This window comes from Oncorhynchus keta, chromosome 30 (assembly GCF_023373465.1).
Source record: "Oncorhynchus keta strain PuntledgeMale-10-30-2019 chromosome 30, Oket_V2, whole genome shotgun sequence".
Classification (NCBI taxonomy): Eukaryota; Metazoa; Chordata; class Actinopteri; order Salmoniformes; family Salmonidae; genus Oncorhynchus; species Oncorhynchus keta.
Genome location: NC_068450.1, coordinates 38279543 through 38297742, shown reverse-complemented (window position 1 = coordinate 38297742; position 18200 = coordinate 38279543). Strand labels below are relative to the sequence as shown.

Here is an 18200-nt window from a genome sequence, read left to right as displayed (position 1 = left end):
CAGTTCATCGTGCCGGCAGGAATAAACATCTCTCTGGGAAGAAGAAGGGCAGGGGTGTATGTTTCATGATTAACGATGTATGGTGTAATTGTAACAACAAACAGGAATTCAAGTCCTTTTGTTCACCTGACCTAGAATTCCTCACAATCAAATGCCACCTGTATTATCTCCCAAGATAATTATTTTTGGTTATTATCACAGCCGTTTATATCCCCCTCAAGCCAATACCATGACGGCCACAACTCAAACAGGAAGTACCCATGCTAAGGATTATTCAACGCTGGTCAGACCAATCGGAATCCACGCTTCAAGATTGTTTTGATCACGCGGATTGGGATATGTTCCGGTAGCCTCAGAGAATTGTATCGACGTGCATGCAGATTCGGTGAGTGAGTTTATAAGGAAGTGTTAACCTCTCTTGGGTATGTGGGATGCTAGCATCCCACCTGGCCAACATCCAGTGAGATTGCAGAGCGCCAAATTCAAATACAGAAATACTCATAAAAATTCAGAAATGATACAACTATTTTACATAGGTCTAAAAATGAACTTCTTATGAATCCAACCACGGTGTCAGATTTCAAAAATGCTTTACGGCGAAAGCATACCATACAATTATTTGAGAACATAGCCCAGCAGACAAATCATTACAAACTGTAACCAGCCAAGTAGAAGAGTTACACAAGTCAGAAATAGAAAGAAAATTAATCACTTACCTTTGATGATCTTGTTTGCACTCAGAAGACATTCATTTATTCAATAAATGTTCATTTTTTTCGATAAAGTCTCTCTTTATATCCGAAAACCTCAGTTTTTCTTCAGTATTCCACAGGCTCAAACGCAGTCACAACAGGCAGACAAAAAATCCAAATTGTATCCATAAAGTTCATAAAAACATGTCAAACGATGTTTATTTTCAATCCTCAGGTTGTTTTTACCCTAAATAATCGATAATATTTCAACTGGACAATTACGTCATCAATATAAAAGGTATACAAGAAAGGCACTCTCTCGGTCGCGCGCATGAAAAAGCTCTGTGACACGGCAGGGTCCACTCATTCAGACTGCTCTTACTCCCTCATTTTTCAGAATACAAGCCTGAAACTATTTCTAAAGACTGTTGACATCCAATGGAAGGCATAGGAATTGCAATTTGAGTCCTAAGTCAATGCATACTGTAATGGCATTGAATAGAAAACGACAAACAAACACAAAAATCCTACTTCCTGAATTGATTTTTCTCAGGGTTTCGCCTGCCAAATCAGTTCTGTGATACTCACAGACATTATTTTAACAGTTTTGGAAACCTTCGAGTGTGTTTTCTACCCAAATATACTAATCATATGCATATCCTAACTTCTGGGCCTGAGTAAAAGGCAGTTTAATTTGGGCATGCTTTTCATCCAAAATTCAAAATGCTGCCCCCTACCCTAGAGAAGTTAAGGAGATGTTGTACCCACTGTGACTAAAACCTACCCTAACCAGAAACAGTGGATAGATTGCAGCATTTGCGCAAAACTGAAAGCACGTACCACACCATTTAACCATAGCAAGACAACTGGGAATATGGCAGAATACAAACCGAGTAATCATTCCCTCCGCAAGGCAATCAAACAAGCAAAATGTCAGTATAGAGACAAAGTGGAGTCGCAATTCAGCGGCTCAGACACAAGTACAGTGGGGCAAAAAAAGTATTTAGTCAGCCACCAATTGTGCAAGTTCTCCCACTTAAAAAGACGAGAGAGGCCTGACATTTTCATCATAGGTACACTTCAACTATGACAGACAAAATGAGAAAAAAAATCCAGAAAATCACATTGTAGGATTTTAATGAATTTATTTGCAAATTATGGTGAAAAATAAGTATTTGGTCACCTACAAACAAGCAAGATTTCTGGCTCTCACAGACCTGTAACTTCTTCTTTAAGAGGCTCCTCTGTCCTCCACCACCTGTATTAATGGCACCTGTTTGAACTTGTTATCAGTATAAAAGACACCTGTCCACAACCTCAGTCACACTCCAAACTCCACTATTACTGGAAGCTGAGACCGGAGGGGTCAGGAGACACTGTGGCCCCATCCGATGATATCCCCGGACAGGGCCAAACAGGAAGGATACAAGCATTTCGCTACACTCGCAATAACATCTGCTAACCATATGTATGTGACCAATAAAATTTGATTTCATATTTATTGCTGACCAACAGATGTCACAAATGTGCATTGTGAACTGATAATGAAGCTCAGAGTAGGCCTAATGAACCGTTTTCCAGCACAATTCAGCTGTTTAACTGCCTGCAGCCAAATTCAGACACGAGTAAAAGCAGCTCTTTTGGAAGGGAACGAACAAATTGGGAACGAAATCACATCAGTCTGTCCTATCTGGTGTAATTCTCCTGTCATATCTGGGGTCCTATGTGAACGTAAGTATATTCCCTCTAATTGTCCCATCTCTGTTTCTCCCCTTCCCGGAGACCTGAGCCCTAGGACCATGGCCTCAGGACTACCTGGCCTGACGACTCCTGGATGTCCCCGTCTCCAGTTCACCTGGTTGTGCTGCTGATCCAGTTTCTGCTATTCTGCCTGTGGCTATGGAACCCTGACCTGTTCACAGGATGTGCTACCTTGTCCCCGACCTGCTGTTTTTGACCCTCTCTCTCCCCCTCCCTCTCTCCCTTTCTCTATCTTTCTCTCTCTACTGCACCTGCTGTCTCAACCTCTGAATGCTTGTCTATGAAAAGCCAACTGAAATTTACTCCTGAGGTGCTGACCTGTTGCAACCTCTACAACCACTGTGATTATTATTTGACCCTGCTGGTCAACCATGAACGTTTGAACATCTTGAAGAACGATCTGACTTTAACGATCTGACTTTAATGTACCCTTATAATCTCCACCCGGCACAGCCAGAAGAGGACTGGCCAACCCTCAGAGCCTGCTTCCTCTTTAGGTTTCTTCCTATGTTCCTGCCTTTCTAAGGAGTTTTTACTAGCCACCATGCATTTACATCTGCATTGCTTGCTCTTAGGGGTTTTAGGCTGGGTTTCTGTACAAGCACTTCGTGACATCTGCTGATGTAAAAAGGGCTTTAGAAATACATTTGACTGATTGAATGATCTGTGAAAGGGCCATTCATTTTGCTTCCTGATTTGCATACGGTTACTATTGCTTTTTGAGCTCCAGGCAACAATATCTGCAGATAAATTATAAAAACATTCTCTGAAGATGGTAAGGAACAATATAGATACAAATGCTCAACCCTTATTTTTTCAGTGCATACATTTTTTCCAGGCCATCTAATAATTTGGTAAAGGTAAAACATGTATTTGAAATCACATTTCAAGTTCTGACATAATGGTACGTTTTAGGATTTAAATTAGAGATTGAAAACTTTTTCATGGTTTTAGGTACTTTGTAAGTACTGAATGAAGAGCAGTTTGGGAGCCAAATTAACGGCTCTTTTAAATGAAGGGAGCCAAAGATACCTGGGATATGCTGAATTTAGACGGGATACTGTGGCATGTAAACATCTTATCCAGTTTACTGTTGTTTTTCACGGTCTGAGCAGACTCCGTTTGGGTGTTGTTTATGATGTTTTCGTCTGATTATCAAACCAATCACTTAAAAAAAAGCAGGCTACCTGTGCAGTTCATCCACTATAATAATTTCCGTAATAATTTATTTTGCTGATACTCAATACTATTAGGTATTTGTTGTGGAATTGTTAGATATTACTGGAAGCACACGCATTTCGCTACACCAGTGATAACATCTGCTAAACTCATGTATGTGACCAATAAATTGTATTTTATTTGATCATTTGACTGCAAGAAATGCATAATCCTGCAGGATTACATATTATAGTACTCGACATGTGAGAGATTATAGGCCTACAATCAAGTGTCCATATTTAAATGACTATTCCATTTAACCCATGTTCATTTAAATGAGGAAAAATCTGTTTAATCATGGTAAAAGGGATAGCCTACTCGTGAGCGGGAAATATCAAAGGCACATGCATGTAAACTGTTTATCCCGATTAAGACCCTGAGCGGGCGTTTAGCTACTATCCGGAATGCGGTGCGCATGTTGCATCTTGTGGACGTTTTTGTCTTTTACTAAAACATATTTCTCGTCTAGTGGAAACTCCGCCCACGTCTACGACTTCGTTCATTGCGTTTGCGCTGTGTTCTCTCCTCACAACTACCTACTTTTTGGCGATTTAATCATGTCTTTGGAGGTGGAATCGGCAGAGTAAGTATTCTAGGTATTCATATTTGCACAACTGTAAATGGTTGTTTGATTTGTTTCTTTATTATGGTTCACGTGGCAGGTCTAAACTCAGTTGAGGCCTACCAGTACCACAACCTGCAAGCAGCTTGTAGCCACCCCCAGCTTGCTAAGCTAACATCACTTTGCTAACCAGCCTACTAGATACCTAGTTATGTTTCATTAGCAAGTGTTGTGTGTTTTTGTAACCACTAGTGTTATTTTAGCTTAGGTTATGATAGTCTTGCAGCCATATAGTATGTACTCGCTAACTTAGCTGTTCTGATAGGCTAGCTAGCTGCATCGTTAATCAGCCCAGCTGGCTAACGTTAGCTAGTTTGCAAGCGAACAAGATAGACCGAGTTTGTCTTGCATCAAAACATGACGTACCTTGATTTTGCAGCGTGATTCGTCTGATAATGCAGTACCTGAAAGAGAACAATCTGCACCGAACACTGACCACCCTTCAGGAAGAGACCACCGTGTCTTTGAACACTGTGGACAGTATCGAGAGTTTCGTGGCAGACATCAACAGTGGCCATTGGGACACTGTGCTGCAAGCTATCCAGTCACTCAAGCTCCCTGACAAGACTTTGATAGACTTGTATGAACAGGTAAGAAGTTGGTGTGTTTTGCATTTTGAATTTGTATGTACCATAACTGTATTTACCATCTAGTAATTTACTGCTATGTCAATATGTTTTCTGTAAGATGGAGAGTTAATATATTTGTTTGTTCCCCCCAGGTGGTGTTGGAGCTCATTGAGTTGAGAGAGTTGGGCGCAGCCAGGTCTTTGCTAAGGCAAACGGACCCCATGATCATGCTGAAGCAGACCCAACCAGAGAGGTACATTCACCTGGAGAACCTGCTGGCTCGCTCCTACTTTGACCCCAGAGAGGTGAGTTGACATCTCTCAACATTACACCCTGCACAGGGGAGATATAACTCTGTATGCACTGTTTTCCAGGTTCTGTCATGAGTCTGGTTCTCTGTGCATCAGTTGCATGCCTGGACATCCTTTTATTGAACACCAAAAAATCACCCTAACTTTACTTGTGTTCCCCTGAAAAAAAGCATGAAGAAATGTCGTATAGAGTTTTGACTTTGCCACTTCTATCTATTTCTTCCATTGTCACTCAGAAATGAAGCCCGGATTCCTAAAAGCATCTTAAGGCTAAGTTCATTGTTAGAACCGTTGTAGGATCAGTGGCGATTTTAGCATTTAAATCTTGGTGGGGCAAAAAAAAATAAGTGGGATGCATGCCAGCAAAGCCACTACACATAAACATATCTGATATGGCAGACTTGCTTCAATAAATGTGGCCTCTACTGACCATTGAGATAGCGTAAGGAGACAAGTGGATAAGAGGCAATCCGTAATTTCGATTAAGACATTAATGAGCAAGCGACGACAGACGTAGTCACTAACTATTTGTTCAGCACTTTTTGAAATGTACAGCGACAGAATTCAGAACATGGGCAGTTCTTACAGTATACTGTAACCTGTACACGTCAGAACCGTACAATAAATAAATGGGACATATAAACAGACAATGAAAGCTCTTACAATATTCAATGATTACATTTCTCTAAAACAGGTTATAGGCTATATGTGCACCACCAAGTTAGAACAGTAGGTGAAATTAAGAGGTGAAAATAGACCACATTATTAGGGTGAGGCACATTAAACGCCGTTTGGGTATTTGCGTGTCAAAAAAGATACACGTCATTTAACACTATTTGACGCCTTAAATAATCTTATGTTATGTTATAGAATGTTGTGTGTGCTGAATTTGCACGTGCAAGACAAGCACCACAACGACTATCAGTAGCACTGTCAAAGCTGTACCAAAAAAAAAAAGTAGCCAAACAAGCACATACCGGGCCACGAACGATGTGTTTACAATACCGCTTTGGTGAAAATAGACCAAATTATTAGGGTGAGGCACATGGGCTACTAACCGCTTACTACACAACCTTTATTAACTAGGCAAGTCAGTTAAGAACAAATTCTTACTGACAATGACGGCCAAACCCAGACGACGCTGGGCCAATTGTGCGCCACCCTATGGGACTCCCAATCACGGACGGATGCGATGCAGCCTGGATTTGAACAAGGTACTGCAGTGACGCCTCTTGCACTGAGATGCAGTGTCTTAGATACACTTAGTATTACTTTCTTAGCTACAGTATACATATCTCCCTTGCATATGACATAATTTATGGAGCAGCATACAATATATTTTTGGACTCGCCTTCTGAAGGTGGCGCAGCGGTTCTTTGTTGGCAAACTTTGTCATCGAAGTCTGGCATTCTCTGGATTTATGGTGGGAACTTGGGGGGGCAGTCACTCCATTGAATAGCAGGCTAACATTAGTGGTTTCTTTGCAACGCTTGCAGTTAGCCACTGATTACTTCCAAACGACTCATTATTGAATTTGCGATTTCCAACTTATGTTATGTTTATGTCCAATGGCCGATGAGCATCGATAAGTTGTATCTATATTTTCCCCATTATTTCTCTTCATATGACAAGTATTAAAAAGGATTTGCCAGTAGATTGTCGACTTGATGATGACTGCTCGCTAAGACTTTAAAAGTACTATGTTGACGTGATCAGTCCAATCAAAGCTACTGTAGATAGAATGACATCAAATCATGTTATATCTGCAGCTAATAACCTTGAGCTTTCTTGGATGGACACTTCTAATATAACTCCATGGCAGAACCCAAGGGGTTAAAAGTTTTGAGCTCTAACCATAGAATTGGGGATGACATATTGTCCCATGAGTGACAGAAAACTGAGTCAATCATAACAGAGAACTGAGCCAATCAGGTGCACCGCTCTGCATTTTCTTCTGGCTATCCCCACCACAGAAAGCACTGAGCGAGGCTGAAACACCTGCATTTTGGAGCTGCCTTACTCACTTCTACTTAAGTGTGGTGCTCAAAACAGGTGGTGCTCTGCCTCACCTGCCCTGAATGACGGGTCGCCGCCGTGTAGGAGCATCGTTGTGTCCCAAAACCATTGTTACTAAAGTTGCACTTGAAAACGGTTGTTATTTACAGGCTGCCTCAGATCACTCGTAGAACAGCTAAGTGCGTTATTAGATGCTTTTTTCCCCCTTCTATGTCACTTTATATACAGAAGATCTCCCCTAAACACACAATCAAGATGTTTATTTGTCTCTGTGACCGCAGATAACTTCAGAACAAAGTCGACTACAAATAAAAAAGTTTGTTTTTGCAATTGTTACAAACAAGCAATGGATAAAAATATGAATTAAATGAAAACAGATGACTGTGTTAAAAGATGAACACAGTTTAGGCTACATAGGCCTATATATTTCAATCATATTGAAATCATTTTCTCGATATATTTAATAATGCGTAACAACGTGTGCAATAATGTGCCAAATCTTGATTTAATGCATTATTTGCTATTGGTTAAGCATTAGAATAAGCCGCCTAAACATTTTCAGCCATAGGTGATATCTCTAGGAGCTGATCTGTCGGCAGTATTGTGGAATAAATATAACACGATTATGAATGAAGAAATCTGATCAGAGAGCAGCGCTGCCTTTCTTTCAATCCTATCGGTATCGACAGATGCCTTAGCGAACATTTTCTCTGCGTGCTTTTTTGGGGAAACACGTTACATCTTTGGCCATTTGAAAGAAGGGTGCATCGTTAAAACACTCGTAAGCCCAAGTTCTACCTCTACCGGGAAACCGGGACTGGGTCTGTTTTTGTTACGGTATCTTACGAGTTCCTGCAGTCTTGTTTGTCATTGCCCAGTGTCTGTATGCTCTCCTCCCTCTGTGTCCTCCCAGGCCTACCCAGACGGAAGCAGTAAGGAAAAGAGGCGTGTGGCCATCGCCCAGGCCCTGGCCGGGGAGGTCAGCGTGGTGCCCCCCTCCCGTCTCATGGCCCTGCTGGGACAGGTGGGTGACATGTTCCTATACCTCTGGGCACCCATAGGGTCTTTTCACGTTAGTTCAGCACACACAGTGTGAGCTACGACCTGGCTAATATTCTGTTGCAGCAGCTTGATGTCTCACATTTTGAGACCACTGATTTTAGTGTTTTAACCGCCATCTTTTAACCACCATCTCGCTCAGTCCCTAAAATGGCAGCAGCACCAAGGTCTCCTGCCCCCAGGTATGACCATTGACCTGTTCAGGGGCAAGGCAGCTGTGAAGGACGTGGAGGAGGAGCGCTTCCCCACACAGCTCACCAGACACATAAAGGTACTGTATGCCCAGATGGGGGTACTGTCAGTGTATTTTATTAGTGAGGGTGGTTTTGTTGCTGCTTTTTGGCCATTTCTTTCTTACAACAGAGATTCCTGTATCTCAACGGTACTGGCTTGGTTATGCAAAGCATAATTGAATAAAACGATGCATAAAAACGCTTAATGCATGACAACAAGAACAAGGAGTGCTATTTGGGTGTTATAATAATGCAGTGTTATTCTTATTCTTACTAGTTTGGGCAGAAGTCCCACGTGGAGTGTTCCCGCTTCTCTCCTGATGGTCAGTACTTGGTCACGGGATCAGTTGATGGTTTCATCGAGGTCTGGAACTTCACCACGGGCAAAATCAGAAAGGTACGTGTGCGATCCAACACCAAATGATACTCGGATTTGTGGCAATTTGGGAAATATCACTGGATTTCAATTCATGGAGTTTTGAAAATACCCTTGCTAGCATTTTGTAAAATGACCTAATCAAATGTTTGTGATAGGATCTGAAGTACCAGGCGCAGGATAACTTCATGATGATGGACGATGCAGTGTTATGTATGTGCTTCAGCAGGGACACAGAGATGCTGGCCACAGGGGCCCAGGACGGCAAAATAAAGGTATGTACTATAGTGCTAAACGATTAACTGAGATTATGGATATTTTTCAGTTTAAAAAAAATATCTAATTGACCGACGTCAGTTCAATTTGAATTCCATTTTGTTCAGGTTTTTTCTGTGAGTTCGATGTGCAGTTTCTGTACCGCTAAATCAGGTCACTCCTGAAGTGTGCAATGTAGTAGGACGTAGTAGTTTCCAACAGACCAATATTCTACATAGTTTAGCGCTGGAAATGTGGTAATTGACTACAATAACCATAATCCACTGCGCACCTGCTTAAACTTGTCCGGACTGCGAAGAGCAGACACGGTAAAAGTATGGCTTATTTACTTAGTAGTGATGCACCGATATGACATTCCTCGCCAGAAAAAAACATACCGACAACCAATATTTAACATTTTTGTGGCTGTTTTAGAACAGTTAAATAGTTAACACACACACACACACACGTGGACGCAGCGGTCTAAGGCACTGCATCTCAGTGCAAGAGGCATCACTACCGTCCCTGGTTCGAATCCAGGCTGTATCACAGCTGGCCGGGATTGGGAGTCCCATAGGGCTGCGCACAATTGGCCCAGTCGTCTGGGCCGTCATTGTAAATAACAATTTGTTCTTAACTGAATTGTCTATTTATATAAAGGTTACACACACACACCAAAAAGTTATTTTGTTGGCATTTACGTATGTCCCCATTAACAATAAAACATAATTAAAACCTATTTCTTTCACTTACTTGCTGTGCTGTTTCATTGTTCAGTCATTTCATTCTCAAGCAACACAAAGACTCCGTTTGGGTCTTTGTGTGTCAAAAAAGATACACGTCAAATATTTTAGCTCATGAAACATGGGACCAACACTACAGTACATGATGCGTTTTATATTTTTGTTTAGTATACAAATACTAGAGCTGACACCTTGTGGTTATAATGTTGGACTGCATATGATTACACCAGGATCATGCATAACATGAAGCAAACAAATATATTTTGTAATTAAATCAAATGAACCTTTCTTTCCTTTCTGAACACCTTCATGACGGTGATATTTGCTATTAATGTCTCGCTCCTGTGCATGTCACCCTGAAGGCCGACCTTCATTACAAGGGTCGGATTTGCACTAATCCATTTCATGACTGCATGTCCACTAGCTGTGGAAGTCAAATCTGGTGTCCTTCAACATGGTTAGCCTCATTGTCTCATTTAAGTCATTTACATTTAAGTCATTTAGCAGACGCTCTTATCCAGAGCGACTTACAAATTGGTGCATTCACCTTATGACATCCAGTGGAACAGCCACTTTACAATAGTGCATCTAAATCTTTTAAGGGGGGGGTGAGAAGGATTACTTTATCCTATCCTAGGTATTCCTTAAAGAGGTGGGGTTTCAGGTGTCTCCGGAAGGTGGTGATTGACTCCGCTGTCCTGGCGTCGTGAGGGAGTTTGTTCCACCATTGGGGGGCCAGAGCAGCGAACAGTTTTGACTGGGCTGAGCGGGAACTGTACTTCCTCAGTGGTAGGGAGGCGAGCAGGCCAGAGGTGGATGAACGCAGTGCCCTTGTTTGGGTGTAGGGCCTGATCAGAGCCTGGAGGTACTGAGGTGCCGTTCCCCTCACAGCTCTGTAGCTGTGAGGGGACAAAATGAACAAAACGCCAATGTGTGACGATTTGTTAATCCTGTTTCCGTATATAAATGACAAGCCACATCTACATGTTCATTGGACATGCCCACGAAGCCGATACTAATCCTATCATATGTCTGCATGAGGCATGCATGCCAAAAATAATCTCACATCCACTGTAAGCTATGGAACCGAAAGGTTAGAGCACGGATAGTGGGGGCTAGACAAATACCCTGGAGAGTGTCCACAGTGAAGGGTCACTTTTACATGGGCAGCAAAGTAGCCATTAATTGTATGAGTTCCATCCCGGGACGCAAACCTTAATCAAATGATACTTGAAGCTAGTGTACCAACCACTGGAGGAGAGTGAGTGTAGCAGAATGAAGCAAAATTCTCAATTCATCCTGCCTCGATTCCTCTCATCACCTGAAAATCCGTTGGAGAAGAAATTCAGGGGGGGGGTCTTGTACCTTCTCCTCCAAAACAGTTGCGATAGAATGTGAGTAATTAAGGACAGACAAATTGAGACAAAGCCCTAGTAGCCATTGTGTGGTGATGTCACCCACCCTGAGACCTCAAGTACTGTTATCCTAGCCCAACCAAGATCATGGTTTTGTTAGGATAATGGACGCTGCTTTGGGTGTATGAAGTGTTGCTGTAGACAGTGGTGGCATCCTAGGTCAGCCACACAGGGATTGTTACACCCACACCAATGATCAAGGACATCAGCTGCAAATCTAGTGGGTGACAACCAAATAAAACAGGGAATGTTCAATGTTCAAACAAGGCATTATACTTGATTCAAATAATCAAAACGTTATTTCATATCCTACAAAGAAAGCCTATGTAAATGATTAGTGGGTTTAGACATCCATCTTACTCCAAAACAAGGGATGATTGAATAGTGTCTAGTACACATAATAAGCAGTATGTCTGGGCTGGGCTGGAACAGAAGCCTGCACAACCAGTAGCTAGAGCTCTAGGAGCAAGGTTGGCCATGCATGTTCTAAATCTATGTAATATTACATTAAAAGTATTTAGTTTTAGTCCTACAAGCAATTCTAACAGTAAACCAATATCATATATAACCCATTGGAGATATACCCTTCAGTCCCCCCAGAACTTAATCTGCAGACCGGGTTAACAGCTTTCACAAGTCTCTGTGTCTGAAGTTAGGAAACGATCCAAATTAGACCAGGACTTGCTTCATTATTCTCAAGTGATATTACATTTGATATTGTTGCAATTGTGTTTTTGTGGTGTCGTAGTTCTCCGGAAATGGGTTTATTAGCTAGCTAGGTAGCGAACGTTTGTCATACATTTTTGGGGGGTGGCTGTCTATCCTAATATGTAGCTGACGTTGGCTAAAATAGATGCCGTAAACAAATTACCTGTGTGCTGCACATCGTCCTGGCACCGCCGCCACCCGCTGCTGACTTTATTATCCATGCAGGCAACACAGCGATGCTTCTTTGGGAAATCTTTAAATTGCAAAATAGATTTGTCCCTGATCGTAAGGACCATCCAATACATGAATACTATGGTCGAAATGCTAATTTGACCTTGAGAAAAGAACTAGACTAAGCTAGCTAGCCTAGCTGTTCACAGCTGTGATGGAACGTCTGTTTTACAAACGCACAACTCCAGGGTTCACTTCCACGCCTCCTTAAAAAGGTCTATAGGAGTGTCACTTTTCCTTCAACTTTTGATGTTCAAACTCTTGCATTAGTGTGAGTATCCACTCAACCCATCTTCCCTACCTCGTCTGTCCCCTGACAGGTGTGGAAGATCCAGAGTGGCCAGTGCTTGCGACGCTTTGAGCGTGCCCACAGTAAAGGTGTCACCTGCCTCAGTTTCTGCAAAGACAGCAGCCAGCTGCTCAGTGCCTCCTTCGACCAGACCATTAGGTAACCTTCCGAAATGAAACTATTTTTCTCTCATGCTTTCTCATTTCTAACTTTCTCCCCTTTTTTTTCTTCCTACCAGTACATCAGTGGTCACCAATGAACCATAACCGTTATGTTTTTGCATTCCACAGGGTTCATGGGCTGAAGTCGGGCAAGTCGCTGAAAGAGTTCCGAGGACACTCTTCGTTTGTTAATGAAGCAACATTCACACCTGACGGACACCATATCATCAGCGCTTCCTCTGACGGCACTGTAAAGGTATGAACCCCAACGCTGCAAAAGGCTGCTAGAAGCCAGCAGTCCCATAATGTACAAGGAAAAAAGTTATTTGCATCATATATTTTGACTTTGCTCCACCTACACTACATGCTGGTCAAACATCTCATTCCAAAATCATGGGCATTAATATGGAGTTGGTCCCCCCTTTGCTGCTATAACAGCCTCCACTCTTCTGGGAAAGCGTTCCACTAGATGTTGGAACATTGCTGTGGGGACATGCTTCCATTCAGCCACGAGCATTAGTGAGGTCGGGCACTGATGTTGGGCGATTAGGCCTGGCTCGCACTCTACGTTCCAAATCATCCCAAAGGTGTTCGATGGGTTTGGGGTCAGGGCTCTGTGCAGGCCAGTCAAGTTCTTCCACACCGATCTCGACAAACCATTTCTGTATGGACCTCGCTTTGTGCATGGGGGCATTGACATGCTGAAACAGGAAAAGGCCTTTCCCAAACTGTTGCTACAAAGTAGGAAGCACAGAATCGTCTAGAATGTCGTTGTATGCTATAGCATTAAGATTTCCCTTCACTGAAACTCAGGGGCCTAGCCTGACCCATGAAGAACCGCCCCAGACCAGTATCCCTCTTCCACCAAACATTACAGTTGGCACTATGCTTTCTGGCTGTTAGCGTTCTCCTGGCATCCGCCAAATCCAGATTCGTCCATCGGACTAACAGATGGTGAAGTGTGTTTCATCACTCCAGAGAACGCATTTCCACTGCTCCAGAGTCCAAAGGCGGCGAGCTTTACACCACTCCAGCCGGCACTTGGCATTGCACATGGTGATCTTAGGCTTGTGCGCAACTGCTCATCCATGGAAACCCATTTCATGAATCTCCCGATGAACAGTTCTTGTGCTGACGTTGCTTCGAGAGGCAGTTTGGAACTTGGTAGTGAGTGTTGCAACCGAGTACAGACAATTGTTTTATGCGCTTCGGCACTCTGCAGTCCCGTTCTGTGAGCTTGTGGCCTAACACTTTGCGGCTGAGCCGTTGTTGCCCCTAAACGTTTCCACTTCACAATAACAGCACTTACAGTTGACCGGGGCAGAAATTTAACGAGCTGGCTTGTTGGAAAGGTGGCATCCTATGACGGTGTCATTTTGGCCTTACTGAAGAGCTCAGAGACTTTCAAAATACTGCTAATGTTTGTCTATGGAGATTGCATGGCTGTGTGCTCGATTTTATACACCTGTCAGCAACGGGTGTGGCTGTAATAGCCGAATCCACTCATTTGAATGTGTGTGTGTACACACACACACACACACACACACACACGTGTATATTGACTTGTCTCCACCCTAAACCAGATTGGCTAGTTCATAGTATGACCAGTATACCTGCATTTATAGCATAATAAATGTTCTCGGCTTTTGATTGTTAACCCTTGTCTGTGAATCTCTGTCAGGTGTGGAACATGAAAACCACAGAATGCACCAACACCTTCAAGTCCCTTGGCACCTCGGCCGGCACCGACATCACAGTCAACAACGTCATCCTGCTGCCCAAGAACCCAGAGCACTTTGTGGTGTGCAACCGCTCCAACACCGTAGTCATCATGAACATGCAGGGCCAGGTCAGGACTCAACTTGACCACTTACGGTCATCATAAACCCACGTATAACTGAATGAGTATTAATTTAGAATATTTGAAAATGATAGGCATGACATGTATGACCTTATTCCCTCTGTCCTCCAGATTGTGAGGAGTTTTAGCTCTGGTAAGAGGGAGGGAGGAGACTTTGTCTGCTGCACGCTGTCTCCCCGTGGCGAGTGGATCTACTGTGTAGGAGAGGATTTTGTGCTCTACTGCTTCAGCACGGTCACTGGCAAGCTGGAGAGAACCCTGACAGTATGTTAATTCCAAATCGATTGTCTTCATTTCAGGCTCAAAAGAAGCAGGTTGACCTCTTACATGCCACTGGCCACTTAAAGATTGTGCTGTGTTTTGTATTGTTTGCTTATTTACCATGTTCTCGCAATGGAAATGATGTAAGCACTTGTAGGCCAATGTATCTGTAGAATGACTACGTTGCCTATAATGCTCGTTGATGGGTAATTCCAAATTACCACGGCAATTATCTATCATAATAGTTATATTAGGGTGTGTTCGTTAATTAAATCTGGAGTGCCAGATTGTCCATTTTGTAAATTCAGAGTGTTTCTCTCTCGGAATGTTCAGAGCGCACACTGGACGCTCAGGCCGAGGGGTAGGGTTGATCCGAGCGTTCTGACCTCACAGTGGCAGTCAAGCCCCGAAGCGAACTTCCTAGCTACTTCGACTCAAATGAGAGTACACCTCACTCTGACCATTTTACTCACCCTAGCAGAGATGGGTAGGCTGTTTTCATGTTACCCAGAGCGTTGGTGACTAAATGTGCTGCTGGTAATTTAATGACGCTTTTTTGCCAACGTTTACTGACACCGGCCATATTCAACGGGTGTTGAGTATTCATCAGTTATTCTACGCTCTTGTACACTCAGACTAGAGTGATCTGAAATCAAAGTAGGGGTGGAAATTACATTCCCGGTTTGGATGCACATCGGACATGCAGGACCAGCCCTAACCTACAGGTCTTCTGTTTTTAATATTATAGATAACATGGTTTCATGGTAGGCCTATCAAAACATTGTTTTTTAAAGAGAGATCAAGCGCCATGATTCCACAGGAAATAGGCCTATGGTAGTTTTCTTTATGCTCCGGAGGGAATATTACTGCTATATATCCAGACACCCAAAAACTGTACCGATGAACACATTTGGATTTTGCAGGTGGGGGAAATTGCATTGCAATCATTAACATTTAACTCAAGCCAGGTTAAAACTGTAATTTCCCAAATTATAAAAATAAGAGTTGTCTATTTTACTTGAGAAATAATTTGTGTTGATGTAATTTAGTCAGACAAGGTCAGGGACAATACACGTAATTCAACATTTCCGTTGGAACAAACTATACATTACCTGTCAAAAGTTTGGACACACCTACTCATTCCATTGAGAGAATGGAAAGCTGTCATCAAGGCAAAGGGTGGCTACTTTGAAGAATATAAAATATATTTTGACTTGTTTAATACTTTTGGTTACTACATGATTGCATATGTGTTATTTCATAGTTTGAAAGTGTTCACTATTATTCTACAATGTAGAAAATAGTAAAAATAAAGAAAAACCCTTAACCGGTACTGTATATTGTCACACCGGATAGGGGGAGTGAAATGTGTTGTTTTTACAGGGTCAACCATAGTAGTATGGCGCCCCTGAAACAAACTACGGTTAAGTGCCTTGCTCAAGGGCACATCAGCAGATTTTTCTTCTTTTCGCTCGGATATTCAAACCAGCAAACTTTCAGTTACTGGCCCAATGCTTTAACCACTAGGCTACCTGTCGCCCTAGTTAGATTAATGTAAAAGAGCCAGGATTGACTAGTCTAAAGGTTGTATTAGAAACTCATCATGACCTCTTGTCTCCCCTACCCTAGGTCCATGAGAAGGATGTGATTGGCATCGCCCACCACCCCCACCAGAACCTCATCTCCACGTACAGCGAGGACGGCCTACTCAAGCTCTGGAAACCCTGAGTATGGCCCTGCTTAACCCCACAAGCCCCCTTCCATTGGCATGCCAGCTGCTCTGCCCATGGGACTGTGCAGTGTTTTCCCTACCATTGCTTTAGGCGGGCCGGGTAATGTCTCCCATCTAGCTCTGTTCAGGCCAAAATGCTTTGGCCCCAATTGACAGTCCGTGTTGCTGTTGTGGGGCTCCTGCGCCATGCCTAAGACAAGGTCTAACTAGGGAAAACACTGGGGTATTGGGAGTGCAGGGATGGGCATTAGAAAAACTTTTTTATATATATTTTAAAAAATGATTAATGTAAATATATTTTTAAATTGCGTTTTTTTTTCTCAATGTCTGGTTCAATATTTTGCCTCGTATCAGTCTGGTCAGCCATTGCTTTGTTTTACTGCACAGCAAGAAATAAAAAGGGCTGTTATTTGTCTCCTTTTTTGATTTTTGAATCTCCGAATGCGATGGTATTCCTTTCCATGTGTGTTCCTAGATGTGAAACGCATGGATTGCTATTATGTATTGATTACGTGGTGGTGGTTGACTGGATTTACATTTTACATGTACCATTTGTCTGGGCCAATAAATATTTTTGACCAGGAACAAAGTGAAAGTATTTTCTGTCGAGCAGCCCTCTTGAGCCTTGATGAGCCTATTGAGTCAGATTTACAGTATGAAATGTATGCACTCACTACTGTAAATCTCTCTGGATACGAGCGTCTGCTAAATGTGCAGCCTGCCACTTTGACAAGAGCTGGTTCGGATTGTTGACCAATAGGAAGGCTGAACAATTATGCAATTTTGTGTTGGCCCCCAATATTTATTTATTGAAAAAAAAATTGAAACACTGTTAAATGATAAAACACTTCATTGTGAGGCCAACTATAAGGGCTGGACATGCAGATGAACGAAAAGCTGGGGTCTGGTATTAAGGACATTTTCTGAAATGACAATGCAGAAATATTACATATCTCTAACAAATTGAATAATTGTTACTTATGTAGGAGAGAGTCTTGACTGCTTCCCAAATGGTTAGTGCACCAAGTGTGTAGTCATCGATGTCGGGCCTAGATACCTGAAAGCCGGGTTCGCTGGGGCGGATGTGCCTTCGTGCGTGATTCCCAGTGTTATGGGTTTGGATCCTTGGATCACAAACGCGGCTATGTGGGAAGTGAAATCTTAGAAAACCCAAACATATGCACCGGCTAACGTGGGATACTGGCATAGTAACATAATGGGATGCCAAAGAGAGGCTGTATCCCAAGCGAAGAGCACGGCGCGCTTTTACGTGACCCACCATAGTCCGACCACCATTAAAAAGCTAGCCGAAATCATGTTCGAGAGCTTCGGCATCAGTCAGTTGTATCCACGTATTCCTATGGTAGGGCCAGTGGACTGGTTTTGAAGTGAGGGCACGGACACCTTTTCCAGTCCCCATTGCATGCCAAGTTACACGTCGTGCAGGATGAAGCCTTGACCTCTACTTACAGAAGTTACGGCAGGAGTATGGAAAAAGTGTTGACCAATTAGGCCTAATGGATTTAATCAAGGCAAAATGTTGTTACTGTATTAGCCTGATATAGACACTGAATTAAAAGAAAGTGACAAGGTGCAATTACAAGCTTCCAGATGGGAATTCTCTCATTGGGTAAGGAAGGAGTGTTCTTTGTCCAGAGGTGCTATTCCAGCCAAATATGATTGGATC

At 42.7% G+C, this 18200-nt stretch overlaps 1 protein-coding gene across 1 annotated transcript; it reads left to right on the top strand.

Moving 5' to 3' along the window:
• The first annotated feature begins 4037 nt into the window (after window positions 1–4037).
• LOC118363540 (WD40 repeat-containing protein SMU1-like) lies at window positions 4038–17102 on the top strand. The gene is made up of 12 exons (XM_035744503.2): window positions 4038–4254; window positions 4673–4883; window positions 5015–5167; window positions 8103–8213; window positions 8391–8519; window positions 8759–8878; window positions 9016–9132; window positions 12530–12657; window positions 12789–12915; window positions 14341–14508; window positions 14632–14784; window positions 16411–17102. Exons 1-12 carry the CDS (start codon window positions 4076–4078, stop codon window positions 16507–16509), a joined length of 1695 nt encoding a protein of 564 aa, XP_035600396.1. The 5' UTR covers window positions 4038–4075; the 3' UTR covers window positions 16510–17102.
• The last annotated feature ends 1098 nt before the right edge of the window (window positions 17103–18200 follow it).